The sequence below is a fragment of the Hypomesus transpacificus genome, chromosome 7 (assembly GCF_021917145.1).
Source record: "Hypomesus transpacificus isolate Combined female chromosome 7, fHypTra1, whole genome shotgun sequence".
NCBI lineage: Eukaryota > Metazoa > Chordata > Actinopteri > Osmeriformes > Osmeridae > Hypomesus > Hypomesus transpacificus.
Window position 1 is genome coordinate 1 of NC_061066.1, and position 17,442 is coordinate 17,442.

Consider the following 17,442-nt stretch of genomic DNA (forward strand, 5'->3'; position numbering starts at 1 on the left):
AGAGAGAGAGAGAGAGAGACATGAGCGTTTCACTAAAAAAAGGACAAATGGAAAGATGAAAGATGAAGCTAGCAGTCCCTCACCTCTACCCACAGTCCTTCTTTAGTTCTCCTTCTATCACTCGCTACCAGCTCTTCCTGTGAACCACGCAAGCGGTCTTCCAGAGACACAGTCTCATCCATTACTAAAGGATGGAGACAGAGACATCTGACAGTGTGTCAGATAACCAAAGGCCAGCGCATGTTTTTTAAAGTCAACGCATTCTATTCTCTTCTGTTCTGCTCTCTTTTGTTCTTAAAAGACCAAAGATCCTCTCCTCCCATCCTCCCCTCGTTTTTTCTCCTAGTCCTCCTCCTGTGTTTCTGAAGCTCTCTGTCTCTTTCTCTGAAGCCCTCAAATTTGTGCTGTTTGGCAGACTGATGAGCAAGAGTATCACTTGTAGCCACTTCGGAGAGGAAAACATCAGTATCCTTTTAAAGATGGTAAACCCTCTTCCCCTTTCTCTCTCTCGCTCTCTTGCACTCTTCAACAACATGGAGGGCATTAAGAGGAAATGGACCATTTGATTAGATTGGGCTCTTACAAGACTTGTTATTCCCTGCCCCGAGTGGTGTTGCTGTTTTACCCTAGTTAAATAAGCACTCTTTTCTCTTATTCACATGCTCCCTCCCTTTCTGTCTCTCTGTCTCTCTCTATCTCTCTCTGTCTCTCTATCTCCCTCTCTGTCTCTCTCTCTCTCTCTCTCTCTCTCTGTCTCTCTGTATCTCCCTCTCTCTATCTCCCTCTCTGTCTCTCTCTCTCTCTCTCTCTCTGTCTCTCTGTATCTCCCTCTCTCTATCTCCCTCTCTCTGTCTCTTTATTTCCCTGTCTCTCTCTCTCTCCTTCTCTCTGTCTCTCTTTCTATCTCCTTCTCCCTGTCTCTCTCTCTATCTCCTTCTCCCTGTCTCTCTCTCTATCTCCTTCTCTCTGTCTCTCTCTCTCTCCTTCTCTCTGTCTCTCTCTCTCTCTCCTTCTCTCTGTCTCTCGCTCTCTCTCCTTCTCTCTGTCTCTCTCTCTCTCCTTCTCTCCGTCTCTCTCTCTCCTTCTCTCTGTCTCTCTCTCTCTCTCTCTCTCCTTCTCTCTGTCTCTCTCTCTCCTTCTCTCTGTCTCTCTCTCTCTCTCCTTCTCTCTGTCTCTCTCTCTCTCCTTCTCTCTGTCTCTCTCTCTCTCCTTCTCTCTGTCTCTCTCTCTCTCCTTCTCTCTGTCTCTCTCTCTCTCCTTCTCTCTGTCTCTCTCTCTCTCTCCTTCTCTCTGTCTCTCTCTCTCTCCTTCTCTCTGTCTCTCTCTCTCTCCTTCTCTCTGTCTCTCTCTATCTCCCTCTCTCTGTCTCTTTATTTCCCTGTCTCGCTCTCTCTCCTTCTCTCTGTCTCTCTCTCTCTCCTTCTCTCTGTCTCTCTCCCTCTCCTTCTCTCTGTCTCTCTCTCTCCTGTGGGGTTGGCAGATCTACATCCTCTCATACAGGGAACCAGAAAACCCTCTCTCCTGTCCACAGTCTGAAGACCATTCTAATTTCCCTGGTGTCAGGGATTCTCTCCCCCTGGTCAGTTTGTTGAATAACGGTTTATTCAAGCTACAGATCCCAGTCATAGGGGTGAGAGAGAGCCCCTCGTTGCCCCGGGTGACCCACAGGTCCCTAGTTCCCTCCGGACTTCAACAAGAGCTGCTTGGATTTTGGAAGCAATGGTTTTGTTCTGTTTGTTTCTTTCCAAAACCCTGACCCAGTAGGTGTGTGTGTGTCTGTGTGTGTGTGTGTGAATGCTGTTGTGTGCAATCTGGGGAGTTTAGTTTGGCTGCTGTTGGTTTAATGTGTTTAGAGTCAATAAACAGATGAGTGGAGACAGGGGGAGTGGAGCCGAAGAAAGCCATTTAGCTGTGTGAGTACTCGAGAGACACCGAGAGGGGGAGAGGGAGATACAGGAAGATGGAGGCAGAGAGACCGAGGCAGGGAGCAAGAACACAAAATGAATGGTATGCAGAAAAGAGAGAGCCAGAGAGAGAGAGCCAGAGGGGTAAACAGAGATGGTCCTCTGACCAAAATAAAAGTTTACGTCCCAGGCGTGTGTGTGTGTGTGTTTTTTGGTGTGTGGTGTTGAGAGTCTGTCTGTGTTAAGGTGCGTGTCCTGGCATGGGACACTGTTTGTCATTAATCTTGAGGATCCAACCTGTCCTCAATAGACGCAGAGTCACAGCGAGCACACACTCTCACACACACATACATACTTGTTGAGTGTTACCAGACATTCTCAAATTGTTCACATGATCTGATTATGCATCATCACTCCCAGTAAGGCCCTCTTGGAAATTAGGGGTTTCCAGTTGTGGTTTCCAGGGGTTTTAAGTCCTCCAATGGCAGACATTTGTTGTTACAATCAGAACTCAACTGTGTTTTCCCATAACGCAGGGGAAGTGCTCAGCGATCGCTTTATGTCCAACGCAATTATCTCCTAATGGATTCAGTGGAGCCTCAGACAACCTGAGATGGAAGAGTGATTTATTTCACTCTTTCGTAAAGCAGAGCAGCCAATTAGATTGCCGTAACAAGACATTAGCTTTGTTAGCATTCTACCCAAGCCCAATTACAGAACAAATGCAGGTGGATTTTAATGGGGTTGGTGAGTGTGTGCGTGTGTACGTGTGTGAGTGCGTGTGTTTTGCATGCCTCAGTGGCAGAGCTGGCTGCTTGGTTATTAGAGCAGTGCAGTGCTGGAATCTCTCAGTGTGTGTTTGGGGTCGGCCAGAGAGCAGCCTTGACGCTGGGAAGGCCTGGTGTTTTCTCCAGTGAGGGAAGAGGATTTACAAGGTTATTTGGGATGAAGGTGTTCCACAGAGTCAGAAGTGGATTTGCAGACGACTGATCTGCTTCAGATATGGATAGGAGCACACAGGGGGGAAATGCACGCTAAAGTTCACTATAAAACGGATCGATTTGAGCCTATAGCATGTCTCCCCCTCTCTCTTTCCCTTCTGTCAATCCATTGCTTTCCAGCAGCTTTATCGACTATCCTTCTTTCTATCTCCCTTTCTCTCTCTCTTTCCGTCTCCTTTTCTATTTCACTCTCTCACAGTCTCTTTCACTTTACCTCTCTGACACACACACACACACACACAAAGGCAAACTCACCTTTAAACGTGCGGTGTGGGCTCCCATCCCAGCTAGAGGGTTATGTGAGCAGTAATTGCAGCAGAGTGTAGTTAATGTGGGTCAGAAGCTGAGTGGAGCCTGGGGGCCAGAGGGCTGAGCCTGTGTGCCGCGGCCCAGTGCGGAGTGCAGGGACCTGGGTTGGAGCGCTGTTTCTCTTCCAGTCTGGCCGTCTCTCCACCACCTGCAGGGCCAGTTGAGCACAGCCATCACCCTCTCCTTTCGTCCTCTGCTGTTTTTCCGCCCCTTTCATAAACCCCCCAGCATTTTGCACTTATTCCACACTGGCACTCCAGGATGTCTCTCCCTTCCCTGCTAGTCGTCTGATCCCCACAATCCTCTTCTCTCTCTCTCTCTCTCTCTCTCACCATCCCTCTTGTCAGTGGCTGCAGTTTGGTAGAAACGCGTTGATTGTGTGCTTGCTGACAGTCTAGATTTAACATCATTGGAACGGTGACGTTTGGATTTCTTGGGACCAGAAGCAACAGTTACAGAGCCCAAAGTTAGCTAAAAGCAAACTGTCACAACTTCAACCAAATATGCAAACAATCATTAACCAAGTGGAATTCCACATAATTATCTTTCCATTTTTATATTGTAAATTATTTGACTACTTTATATTTCTATTTTTTATTAGTATTAGGTAGACTTGTACCTTTAGTATGGTTAGACCACATATTTAAGTTTTAGGATTCCTATATGTTTAATGTATGTACCTTCCAGCCAAAGTAAATTCCTTGTCCGTGCAAACTTTCACAGCGAATAAAACCCTTTCTGATTCTGATTCATGAAAATGTATTGACCCAAAGCTGCACCCACATCAGGGTTGATGAGAAATGTACTTCTGAAAAATATGCAGCAAAATATGTATCAAACCTAGAAAACACCGTTAGGAAGCCACTGGTTTCCAACCTTCATGCAGTTCATGCACACTTCATGCACATTTCCTGAGCAGCCATCAAGCATTTATGAACAGACACCATTCCTATTCTCAATTCCATTCACACACACACTCTTTCTGTTCCTCTCACTCTATCTCTCTGCCTCTCTCCTCCTCCCTTGCTTGCTTTATCACTCTTTTTGAATGTATAATACATAACACATTGCACAGTGTGTGTGTGTGTGCGTGTGTGCGTGTGTGTGAGAGAGAGAGAAAGAAAGAGAGACTCCCAGCAGATAGAGTAGCACAGTGTATCTCCCTGCTCTGAGCCCTGTTGGCCTTCAGGTAAATGTTTATGCTGTCAGACACAGAGAGAGGAGAGAGAGAAATGAAGAGAATGGGAAAAAGGGAGAGAGTGAGAGAGAGAGACCTGGGTGCCCATTCATATGGCATCTTCTATGGAGGTCTGTGAACACACAGTTATTGGCTCTCTAACCGTGTGTTAGCTGAGAGTGTTTTGACTCTTAAGCAGATGTGGTAGGAGTGCTGCAGGGAGTGTGTGTGTGTGTGTGTGTTTGTGTGTGTGTGTGTGTTTGTGTGTGTGCGTGTGTGTGTGTGTTTGTGTGTGTGTGTGTGAGGTCCACACCACTCTTTGATCCTTATCCTGACAGCTCACCACCTGGGACAGTCCACCCCATGCCACATCCCTACCCCTTCTAGACCCTGCTACACCATGGGAATCATAATGCACACTAATGCTAATGCTTCAGCTATGCTAAGAGCTAACCTTCCCCAACCCTGGCACACCATTGGAATCAATATGCATGCTAATGCTAACGCTAATGCTGTGCTACGAGATAACCTTTACTAACCCTGCCACGCCAGGGGAATCTAAATGCATGCTAATTCTACTGATGCGCTATATTTAGATCTAACCTTCCCATAAATATTTAGAATTCCTTCACTTGTAGATGATATCCACCTGTTTCCTCACAGGTTCTGCAGTACTGGATTCACAGTACACTTCACTGGGGCTCAGCTTAATGCTCTATGCAGTAAAGGCTGAAGAACTGTAGGGATTTAGACATGTGAAAAGGATGTCAAGTATGTCTTAAGGCCAGTGATTTTACCTGACTCTGAGCTTTTCTGCCTCTTTTACCGCTGACTGGCTGTTGGACACTGCCTAGCTGGGCTGCATAAGAGACTGCTATGTCATGTGCAATGAGGAGGCCTTCACGTTCCCCCTCTCTCTCTCCCTCTTTCCTCTCCGTCTTCACATCTCCTCAAACCCCTCTCTTTGTCAAGGCAGACATTTTAGAAGTGATGTCAAACACGATGAATAAAGTGTAATGTCTCATGAACTCATCTTGTTTTCTCCCAATTCTTCCCCAGGGTGCTGTTTTGTCACATTTTACACAAGGAAAGCTGCCCTTGAAGCTCAGAACGCACTGCACAACATAAAGACCTTAACAGGGGTGAGTGTGTCCTCGATCCTCCGTCAGACAACCCACGCTCCCCTCTTATCACTATGTGGCAGTGGAAAGCTGGGGCCATCTCAAATCACTGTGCCAGGTGTGTGAATGTGTGTTGGTGTATGTGTGTGTGTTGGTCTGTGTATGTGTGTGTGTGTGTGTGTGTGTGTGTGTGTGTGTGTGTGTAGGACTGTGTGTGTTGTCACTCCAGGCTTCTTGGCTGTCTCCTAGCCTGGATGTTAGCTCAGACCCCCTGGGGACTGCTGCTGCTCTGCTCCGGCCCTTCGTGTGGGTCCAGGGAGCTCCAGGAGAGAGGTGACTTGGCTGAGCTCTTCCCTCCTGTTGTGGTAGGCCTTCAGCCTCTCCTCTAGTGGGCCTGTGCAGGCCCAAGGCTCTCCTGGCTGGGGCTCCTGGCACTCCGCTGCTGCCTTGGCTGTTTTGTTCTGCTGGAATGCCATCGACGGGGAGTCTGTTCCCCTTGTGCAGGTAGAGAACGCTCAGCTTGGAGAGGATGAAGATGATGAATCGCAAGAGCTCTCAGCCGGTCTCAGAGTTAAAGCCTGTCATTTTTAAGTACACAGAAGCTACAGTAGCTACAGAAGGGAAAACAAGGACAGGTGTAGGACAAATTGTGTTAGTTTTCTTAACAATACAAGGACGCGTCACTGGTCTTGTTTCTATTAAGAGTGTGCTGTCACTGTTAGCCGCGGGGCTGGCAAATGCTCTCATAGTTTTAGGATTAGGGAAACGTGAAATTGACCTCCTCTCTCATTCTGTCCGCTCCTCCTCTTCCCAGCTGGCTGTGAAGCGACACACTCCAACACACACACAGGGTTGAATCAATAGAACCATAATCAGAGCACATTGATAGAGTTTAGGTGGCTTATTTATCTCATTTGCAAAAGCCTTCTCTTGGGTCGCTAGGGCAATGCAGCACCACAGGCATGTTCAAACGTGATGAACATGCAGGAGATTATCCATCCAACCTGCCTCTGTCTGGAATGGAGGAAGAGAGAAATAGATGAATGGAGGACGAGAAAGAGGTAGAGAGAAAGGGGAGGGAGAGAAAGAAGAACACAGAGGCCCGAGACAGAGAGATAAACAGATCCATAAAGGTAGAGAGAGATACCAGTAAAGAGAAGTCGAGTGAGATCATACAGGTTGAGGGAGGGAAATATAAAAGGAGACATTAAGAAATGTAGTTAATAGAAATGAAAGTATGAGAGAAAACGAGAGCAGAGCGAGGAAGAGAAAGGGATGGGAGGAGAAGAGAAGACAGAAGGAGAGGGGGCACAAGAGAAAGACAGCGTGAGAGAGCACCAACACGCTTGGGGGCAGAGCAATAAAGGAGAGCAGTTAAAAACCAATACCTGCTTATTAACTTCCTACCTCTCCTGTACCAGAGAGCAGAACGCTGTTTATATTGGCTCTGTTCTTCTCCCTCATTTTCTTTGTCTAAACCAGAGGCCCTGACAGGGCGCAATGCAATCAGCGCCGAGTTGGACGGCGGCCATGTTGGAGTAGGGCACTGGCAGAGCTGACCTGCGGCCATGTTGGTTTAGGGCAGAGACAAAGTTGGGTGTCTGCCATGTTTGCGGACGGCATTGAGCTGGGGACTGTGGAGTCTGGCATGGTGGTGGGGCCGTGGACATCCAGTAGACCTCCAGCTCTACTCAGACAGACAACAATAGCTTGGAGGACTGCAGGGTCCTGCCAGATCCCCTTGCTGAGTGACACACAATGGCAGCACAGCCTCCCTCCTCATAGCTCCCCTCTCTCTCTCTCTCTCTCTCTCTCTCTCTCTCTCTCTCTCTCTCTCTCTCTCTCTCTCTGAATTGCAGAGACACCGTTGGGTGTGTGTGTGTGTGTGTGTTTGTCATGTGTGTGCTTCATGCTTTTGTGATATGGTAATATCTAGTTAATCATGCAAAGGTCAAAGGGATGGTAAGTATGTAGTGTAAACAAACACACTCACACACACACACACGTCCAACAGTATTGGGTAAGACTGCCAAGAAGCTTCAGGGTTGAAGTGAGGGGAAGATCAGTTCTGAGGGAACAGCAGTGTTTTTCTGTGAGTCTAATTGCGTGTTGATGGAGCGCTAGGGAGCCTGTCGCTGGAGATGCAGGTTTCCAGTTCCTCTGGTAGCACTGAGCCCAGGTTTCAACCTTCACCCTCTCTGCCTATCTACTGAAAACATGCTGCAACTCCTGCGGTGATTTAAGACCCTCCCCTGCTGAAGCACCCCACATCTCTCCCACTCTTACACACACACACACACTCATTCAACTGTGTAGGATTTTCACACACACACACATCCCAATCACTTCCACCATCCTTCGCACTCAAGCACACACACACACACACACACACCCACACACACGGCGAGTTAAGGCCTGTCAGGCCTGTCCGCCAGACAAGGTTGTCTGAAATTTTCCACTAAATTGAACTCTTTCATTAGCGTCTGACAGATGTCTAAATGGCCGGTGTCTCCCTGTGCCCGAGCCTCCAGCACACCCCCCCTGCCTTCTGAAGTCTGCTCGAGGGGGCGGGGGGGGGGGGGGGGGGGGAGAGAAGAGGACAGGGGGGGGGGGGGAGAGGAGAAGGAGAGGACGGGGAGAAGGACGGGGAGAAGGACGGGGTAGAGCTAATCTAGGACGCGTCCTCAAGAGTGCCCTCCAGCTGTGAGAGAAGTTATCCCTGCCTCCTTCTTGCTTCCTCTCTCTCTCTTTATATATATATAAATTTATATTTCTCTCTTTTCTCTGTTTCTTTCTTTTCTTTCAGTTTTTTTCTCCTCTCCATCTCTATGTGAGAGATCCAGCGGATGAAAAGATCTTTGATTCATAGTTTCTCTCAAGGATATTTCATTCTCAGTGTGAAAATGCAAGGCGAGGGGAGGGGAGGCGGTGGCAAGGTTGAGGGTGAAGGGGGGCCTCAGACACGATCAGTCGAACGCCATGTCCTTGATGCAGGCTAATCAGAGTGTTTCCAAGCTCTGGGTTTGATAAGGAGAGTGGGCCTCATTAAAATCCAGCATCATGCCGAGACCACACACACACACAAACAAACACACACAAACACACCCAAACACACAAACACAGACAAACACACACACACAGGTCCCCACCTCCTTTGCCTTTCAGGTGGCGAAGTAATTAGTGCTGCTTCGTTGCTGGAATACAGACCCTGTGTTGTGTGTTGATGTGAGGAGGTGCTCATCAAAGGCCCCATCTCCAGTCTCACAAATGAACAGTTCTCAGACAGGGTTATCTTTGAATACCACGTGTCACTGTTCATACGAGTGTGGTTGGAATATGTGGCCTGTCACATTTGATATGTGAGTGTGCTAGCGTAAGTTTGTTATGATATCTGTCGAACTTGACTCGGCGTGCGTTTGTGTGTGTGTATGACGTAGGTGGTTAATTATGTGTCCAGTAACTGGACAGTGTTGTCTGTACAGGTGTGGAAGCCTACACAGTACTGTTTCACTATGGTATTTCTTCACTATGGTTTTAACCATAATAGTTTTCGTCACTATGGTTTTCATCAGTGCATTAATAACAGAGCAGACATGCCTGGCAGGGCCTGTGGAAGAGAGATGAGCTAACTCTATCAGCATGAGCTACTCAGTAAAACCAACTCTGTATTACAGCATCTGGGCCTTGCCAGGTCACTGAACATTTCCTATATAAACACTCATTCCTGTGAAGGTAGTGTAAGCTCAGAAGCGTTTAGCTTGTACCTGGGTCTAAACGTCTGGGCCGTGTTAAGATGTTAACTGTCTTATGTGTTGGCTCTGGGGCATCAAACATTCATGGAGCAGCCCGGAGAAACTTATGCAATCAAAAGCAAGGTTAGACCTAACACTGATGCTGGTGAATATTACGGGAGTATGGATGTAACTGGCTGTTCCTGTAAAGGTGTGCGTGTGTGTGGTGTGCGCGTGCGTGCGTCACTTTAAATCCAGTCAGATGCAAGCAGCAGTAAGTCTACAATAAATAGTTACCGTTTTTTGTATCGTAATTCAACAGACCACATAAGCACACACTTCCACCCTCTCTCTCACTTGCTCACACATGCACACACACACCGCTAACCCCAAAGCGATGTCATTATGGACGCTCATTATAGGAATCAATTTAATTAAGGGCTGTAATTGCCGTAGTGAAGCCCAAATGCTATCGCAAACAAGACTGGAGAAAGTAAACCTCATTGACGTGTCGCTTAGTCCAGTCTCTCTTTCTGTGTGTACAATTATTTAACAGCGAAATATTAATCGCTTGTTTCAAATTAACTTCCTCACCCCTCCTTGGCAGTCTGAGTTGGTGTTGATGTTTAAGTGTATTGATTTGAGTAGGGAGGGGGTGTAATGTAGGCTAACTATGTTAAATACTTAAAGTACTTAGCGTCTGCGCTACAAAGCATTACTAATGCAGGATCCCTCACTCAGTCAGTTTCCTGCCTGTGGGTTAATTGTTTACCAAGGAAATTGAAATGGGGGTAATGCAGGGTAACTGGGTGATGAAAAGGGGATATTACTGTACCAAACAGACTGGGAGCTAATTTATGTGTTTTAAGGGAGAGTGAAAATTAAAGTTGTGTTCAGCTGTCAACGTATGTGTGTGTGGTTTGTGCTTGTGTGTGTGCTTGTGTGTGGTGATTAGGTGCGTGTGTGTGGTGTGTGCGTGTGTGTGGTGTTTAGGTGTGTGTGTGTGTGTGGTGTGTGCTTGTTTAGGTGCGTGTGTGTGGTGTGTGGTGTGTGCGTGTGTGTGTTTGGGCTGGGTCTCAGGCGATGGTCAACGATATTGAATCCCGACTGTGAGGACCATCTGTCTGACTTTGTGTAAGCAACTCACCGTCTCACCTTCAACCCCTCAGAGGTGAGAGAGAAAGAGAAGGAGGGAGAGAGGGAGGGAGGGAGGGAGAGAGAGGCAAAGAATGAACCGTGTGATGAATATGTAGAAAGCTTGTGAATGAACTGCATAAACAAAGAGAGAGGTTGGATAGAGGTAACACTGACATGCACCGAGGGATACCACAGGCTAAGATAAATATGAGAAAAAGAACTAGCCTGGCTGTCACATCAGTCATATGACACGGGTGCTTTCGAGGTGCTGACTTTTGGCAGCTAGTATAAGGGTCTCTCTCTCACACACACACACACACACACACATATAACACACACGGATATAGAACACAGACTCACAAACCAACACACACAAATACATACTTACTCACACACATACTTTACATAAATATACATACATACACAAGATAACAACGCTTCTCTCGGTCTTGTACAGGGTTATGTTTTTCACTTGGCTACCTGTCAGCTCAACTGGCCTTTCTAGCTCTGGCTCATTCCATGCAGGCCAGGCCCAGGGCCAGGGCCAGGGCCAGGGGCAGGGGCAGGGGCAGGGGCAGGGGCAGGGGCAGGGGCAGGGGCAGGGCCAGGGGCAGGGGCAGGGCCAGGGGCAGGGCCAGGGGCAGGGGGGGTCAAGGTAGGAGAGTTGGGAGTGCCAGGCCATAAGCATTTAGGGGGTGTCGAGTTTCTAGCACACCGTGTACTGAAGGGAAATGTCTAACAGGCTGCAGCCATGGAGCGCCTGAACCTGAATGTGGTGTCAGGCAGTGCTGGGGAGCGTTGGGCAGAATGGAGAGGAAATAGAAGTGATAAGTAGATAAGAGCTATGGAGAAAGAGGTCACACAACTGCAATGTCAACAGCTCATCTGACAGATAGACACCTTGCCAACTGGCGCTAACCTGGCACCGTGTGCCCTAACTGGGGGATAGAGGCTGGAGAGAGAGAGGCCAGAGGAAGAGAGGCTGGGAGATGGAGAGAGGCTGGGGGATAGAGGGTGGAGAGAGAGAGAGGCCGAAGCAAAGTGGCTGAAGAGGAGAGAGGCTATGGGGAACAGAAGCCGGGAGATTGAGAAAGACTGGGGGACGGAGGCTGAGGGAAAAAGAGAAGCTTAGGAGATGAAGGCAGAATGGTAGAGAGGCTGGAGGATAGAAATGCTGGAGGAAGAGAGGCTGAAAGTAGGGGGTTTGAAGGAGAGCAGCCTCTGGGAAAGACAGTGGGAGAGATGCAGGTATGTGAGCTGGAAGAAATATGTTTCTAGAGTTCTAATTACCAACCACAAACACACACACAAACACACACACACGCACACAAACACACACACACAAACACACACACACACACAAACACACAAACCCACTGTTGGAAAAGGTAAATGTCACCACAGACTGGGTGTCTGTGTAAATATGGCAGATAACAGATCATGTTCAGAAAGGAGAGGGGGTTGGTGGGTGGAGGGTCCTGTGGAGAGGATAATGAATGACAGAAGGGCTGCTCCAGGGGCTGTCAGCGAAGAAGAGACGGTGCTGTGGAATTGTGGGATGGTGGAGGGAGACAGCTTTTGTGTGAGGAGCTGCAGGAGCTCTGCCAGATCAAACACACCAGCGCCTCCACAGGCCTGCCCCCCGCTAAACATTCTGGGTAGACAGAACTGGAAAAGGACATTAAAAACCCAGAATGAACAGCATTTGTGTGTTTGTGTGTGTGTGTGTGTGTTTGTACTGTGTGTAGACAAGATAGACATCTTTAAATAACAGAGAACAATAATTCTCTCTACTTAGACAATTCTATCCATATGTACCCTCAGTGTGTGTGACCATCCAGCCCAGCCTGGATATACTTACGCCACACGATCATGTCACTCCTCTTAATACTCCAACATAATAAATAGCGCGTACGTTACAGTCATACTTGAGCGTGCCTCACTTATGGATGCTAATATTGGTTAGATGTGACCTATCCATCTCCGGATCAACCGCAGGTCACAGTTGAGTAAGCTGCAGTCTCTAGGGGACAGTTATTTCTGGAGACCTCCAACATCTGATCCCCTGGGGCTGTGAAGTGGAAGCAGAAGGGCTGGGGTGGCGGCTGGGTCCGGGGGTCTGGATGGAGACCTCCAGGCCAGCGCTGGCTGCCACCTGCAGGCTCTGGGGCTCACCCTGGGTCAGGGACGAAGAGCCGCCTAGAGTGGAGGACTTACTGTCGATGATGGGAACCGACTGAGGGCAAAAGGGGGGGATATGGTAGAGGGTGAGAGGGCATGCAAAAAAGATAAGAAACAAGAACAGGAAAGACAAAGAGAGAATTGTGTGTGAGAAAGGGAGAAAGAGAGAGAGAGAGAGAGAGAGAGAGAGAGAGAGAGAGAGAGAGAGAGAGAGAGAGAGAGAGAGAGAGGAGAGAGAGAGAGAGAGAGAGAGAGAGAGAGAGAGAGAGAGAGAGAGAGAGAGAGAGAGAGAGAGAGAGAGAGAGCGGAGAGAGAGAGAGAGAGAGAGAGAGAGAGAGAGTGAAAGGGCAAGAGGGATAAAGGTGTTTGATTGAGTCAAAGGATCAAAGCCTTACTTCACCCTGTGACTGTTCTAACTGAGCCAGGGGCATTATGGGTAAGACATGATGCGCCATACAGACACACACACATGGCACACACACACCCTACAGATGGAACAAAAACAACATATCAATCTGTCCACTGTGTGTGTCAGTGTGCACTCACCCGTACATACGTGTGTGTGCACACGTGTGTGTGTGTGACGGAGACAAGGCCTGGCTGGCTGAGTGTGATTGATACCGGGCTAGATTTGGAGAATTACTGTCATTCGTCTCTCTGCAGATCAAACAAGAACATAATCCCCCATAAAAGAGAGAGGGGGGGATGGGTGTTTGAGCAAAGAATGGACAGGCAGACAGGGAGATGGAGAGGGAGGGAGCGTCAGAAAGAGGGAGTGGGAGGGAGAGAGAGGTGACAGAGCTCGTTTGTCTGTGAAGTGTTTGCTTGTTTTCACCAAAGGGAATCCAAACAACTCCCCCATCAATCAGCTCTATTAACCTGCAACATGGAAGAGGGAGAGGGGCCCCTGTCTGCTTCACACACACACACACACACACACACAGACACACCTCGGACTATCATACTAGGTGTGTAAGGGATGATGATGAATATCTTGTTGACCGTCTGTGGTGGACAGTGTGTGATAGCTGGTCTGGTAGCTCTCTCTCTCTGATCATGTGTGTGTGTTGTCTCTTCCAGATGCACCACCCCATTCAGATGAAGCCTGCAGACAGCGAGAAATCAAATGGTGAGTGAAATCCCAAGTCAACATACACACACACACACGCTGACTTACACCTCACACACACAATTGTCTGCCTCCAGTACGTGTCTTTCTTTGAAAACGTTGGCTTCAAATGAAATGAATGAATTCCGAATGAACCTTTTTTTTGTATGTTATATTCTGTACTTTGGTGTGGTACAGTTTGTGTGTGTGAGAGACAGATAGTGAGAGGGAGAAGTGGATCAATATGAATTATTAACAGGCAGAGAGGGGGGCAGAGGGGGGTCAGAGAGAGTTGAACCGTTTGCCCCTGTGGTGAACCAGACTCTGAGTCCCCAGTGTCCTCTCTCAACCCTTAGTCTCTCTTCCTAACATACAATCTACCTCTCTCTCTCTCTCTATTTTACAAACACACAGTAACACCCATTTCCAACAGTCACCCCAGTGTTTCAGCCAGGCATCTACCGTCGGCTGGTTTTGCCGATGATAAAGACTGACTCCATCTTTTGGAATGTTATTACCATCTTGGCAAATGGCCAAGGATGTAATCCCAAGAAATTGGCCAACAATGACAGCATAAGTAGAGAGATAGAGAGATAGAGATGCAGTGAGAGAAAGAGGAGAGACCACTCTACTCCATAAGGGGAGAGTAAGAGAGAGGAGAGCCATAAGCGGTATAACAGCCCATAGTCATAACTTAAATCTCAATAAAGCTCCTGCATGTGCAATCTACTGCCAGAGAGTATCATCCACCACAGAGAGATTCCATTCAGCTTAAATATGAGAAACTTTAATGAACCTACTACTTATATCAGCCACTCTGCTGATAGAAGATGAAGAATCTCCCTATAAGATAACTCCATCTTGGTAACGATGATAGACTTTAATAAATCTAGCTAGCTCCACCACCTTATACTGTAATGAAATATAACCAATGAAATATATCCATCTTGTTAATGATAATAACCTTTAATGAAACATATTATATAATATAGTCTTTCTAACATTAATGAATTGTCTTCAAGAGCTTTATTAGTTTGGTCAATCAAGAAGCTAATGTGTGTGTGTGTGTGTGTGTGTGTATGTATGTATGTTTGTGTGAGTGTGTGTGTGTGTCTGTGTGTGTGTGAGAGAGAGAGAGAGAGAGAGAGAGAGAGAGAGAGAGAGAGAGAGAGAGAGAGAGAGAGAGGAGAGAGAGAGAGAGAAAAGAAAGAAATAAATGAACATAATCTTTGGGAAGCGATAGCTATTCAATGACACCAGTTCAATTTAAAGAACAATTCCTCATCAGTGTATCTGGGTTTGTTTCTTTTGCTTACTCTGTATCGATACGCAAAGTCAATTAATTACTGTTCTGTAAGAATTGTGCTAATCTCTCTCTGGAGTGATGCACACTCTGTGTAAGAAGTAGTATGGGTCTCTGAAACAACACTTATCTTTCCTGTGTATCCCGACGGTTTGTTTTTAAACGCACAAACAATTCAAACAGCAAAATAAACAAGTGCGCTATTGATTTCCCAGAGTGCAACAGACCGCTTATCTCTTTCGCCTCGCGGTAAGAGCTGACAGTTTCCTCATTAAAAATGAATTGGATTAGCATTGCATTGAATGTGGGGAACACACACACACGTCCTACAGACGGAGGGAATGCTGTGGAAGTAAAGCGATTGGGTCAGAGAGAGCCGGATCGCTCAGGAACCTGGAGAGACAGAGAGAGAGAAATAGAGAGGGGCGAGGGAGAGAGATGGGGGTGCGGGAGAGAGAAATAGAGAGGTGCGAGGGAGAGAAATAGAGAGGGGCGAGAGAGAGTCTCACAGTGTTGGTGTTGAGGTGTTAATGAGACATTGATCTCAGCCTGCAGATGGCATGATGAAAAACTCATCTCTCTCCTTTTCTCTCTCTCTCTCTCTCTCTCTCTCTCTCTCTCTCTCTCTCTCTTCTCTCTCTCTGTCCATCTCTATCTTTCTCCCTCTCTTTCTCTGCCTTTCTTTCTCTCTGCTTTTCTCTCTCGCCGCCTCTTACCCTCTCCCCCCTTTCCTCTTTTTCACGTCTGTTCCGTAATGTCGTTCCTTTGCAGCTGTGGAGGACAGGAAGCTGTTCATCGGGATGGTCTCTAAGAAGTGCAATGAGAACGACATCCGAGTCATGTTCTCAGCATTCGGACAGATTGAGGAGTGTCGGATCCTCCGAGGCCCAGACGGTCTCAGCAGAGGTGTGTGCCCTCGGGCCCGTCTCCATCCGTTAACACACACACACATACACACAGTTTCACACATACACTCTCATCCCAACCCCTCACCCCCTGCGCCCTTCTCCCCTCAAACACACCCATCCTACCCCCCCCCCCCCCCATTTCTGTCCCTACCTCGCCAGGCTATCACGCACATTTGAGCACTTTGGAACGTCTGCAGAATAGAAGAATTAACCTGAACACATACACTTACACACAAATTGAACCCGACTCTGTTTCACCTAACCATAAAATGATCTTAACCAAGCTTTTTCTTGGAAAACCAATTAAATATAATTGGTCATGCGAACATTAGTGATGGAGTCAAATACACGTGTGTAGTAGACAGGGACCTGCCTTCTACAGGATAGGACAGTAGTACACACATTGACTGGGGTCAGTCTGCAGGTAACCTTACAAGAAGCTCCACACTCCTTCCTCTTCCCCCCCCCCTTCTCCCAACATCCTCCTTCCCCCATGCTTCCCCCACCGCTGTCCTCCTCCCCCCCTCCCTGCCCCCTCCCTCTGTGGTCTCTGTGTGGGAGGAGAGGGGGGAGCCTGGGGTGGGGGAGGCGGTCCTGCCAAACCAAACTGTCTGTCCTGCCGTCACACAAAGCTGTCACCTGTCAGTGTCACTCAGGTTTGGCTGTTGCTGTCGGTCATGTACCTTCTCTGTGGGTCTCACTGTTGTTATGGATGTGACGACTATCGATGTTGATTGTCTTATTTTTCTCTGTACGCCTCTCCTTCCTATCTATTCTCTCTTTCTTCTCTCGCCTCACTTTTTCTTCCTTTCTCAAGGTGCCTCTAGCCTCCTCGATCTCATCTCCGCCCTCCCTCCGCCCCCCCCCAGTCCTTCACTATCCTAGCATCCTCTCTCCGTTTTGTCTTTCTCTCTCTCTCTCTCCTTTTCTCTCTCTCTGTTTCTCTGTCTCTCTGTCTCTCCCTCTCTCTGGCCTACACTGTCCTAGAATACACCTCCGCTCATCTGTCCTCTATTCAGCCATCTCGCATCAAACTCCTCCACACCCCCCCCTCCTTCCTCTCCCACCCTCCTCCCCCTCTCCTTCCTCTCTCTCCCTCCCTCCCTCCTATTTTATCTTCTTGAATAACACAATCTCACGGGGCTATCCCTCCGTCACTTCAAACACAAACCAACAACAGCCGCTTAGCAACACGTCCAGCCCAGTCTTGTCCGCGGCGCGGTCCAGCCAGTAAACAAGAGTGCCAGGTTGCAGATATTTAGGCCTTCAAGTGGGTCTGTCTGACGTCCCGGAGGCCCGGGTTCCAAGCTAGCGCAGCACGGTGCACACTAATAAAGCTCCATATCAATCAGAGCCCAGCTAGCGCTCCGGAACTCGCTTCACCAGCCCAGCTATTAATAACATATGGATCAGACCACTGGTGGATGGCGGGGGGGGCCTGGGGATCTACCCTACTTTCATTAAAGGACTGTTCTCCTTGTCGTCACAGACATAATGCGGCCCGTGAGGTATTTATAGGTGCAACCCCGTCCCGTCTCCCCCAGGAGAGTAGGAAACAAGAC

The 17,442-nt window shown here is 48.0% G+C and overlaps 1 protein-coding gene across 9 annotated transcripts in view; it reads left to right on the forward strand.

Moving 5' to 3' along the window:
• The first annotated feature begins 5,454 nt into the window (after positions 1–5,454).
• LOC124469417 (CUGBP Elav-like family member 2) overlaps positions 5,455–17,442 on the forward strand; it is a 30,595-nt gene continuing 18,607 nt past the window's right edge. For all 9 annotated transcript variants that reach the window (XM_047022690.1, XM_047022693.1, XM_047022694.1 and 6 more), the window contains exons 1-3: positions 5,455–5,533; positions 13,642–13,690; positions 15,744–15,878. In XM_047022690.1, coding sequence (XP_046878646.1) covers positions 13,642–13,690; positions 15,744–15,878 — 184 coding nt within the window. In that variant the 5' untranslated portion in view covers positions 5,455–5,533. The remainder of the gene's footprint in view (positions 5,534–13,641; positions 13,691–15,743; positions 15,879–17,442) is intronic.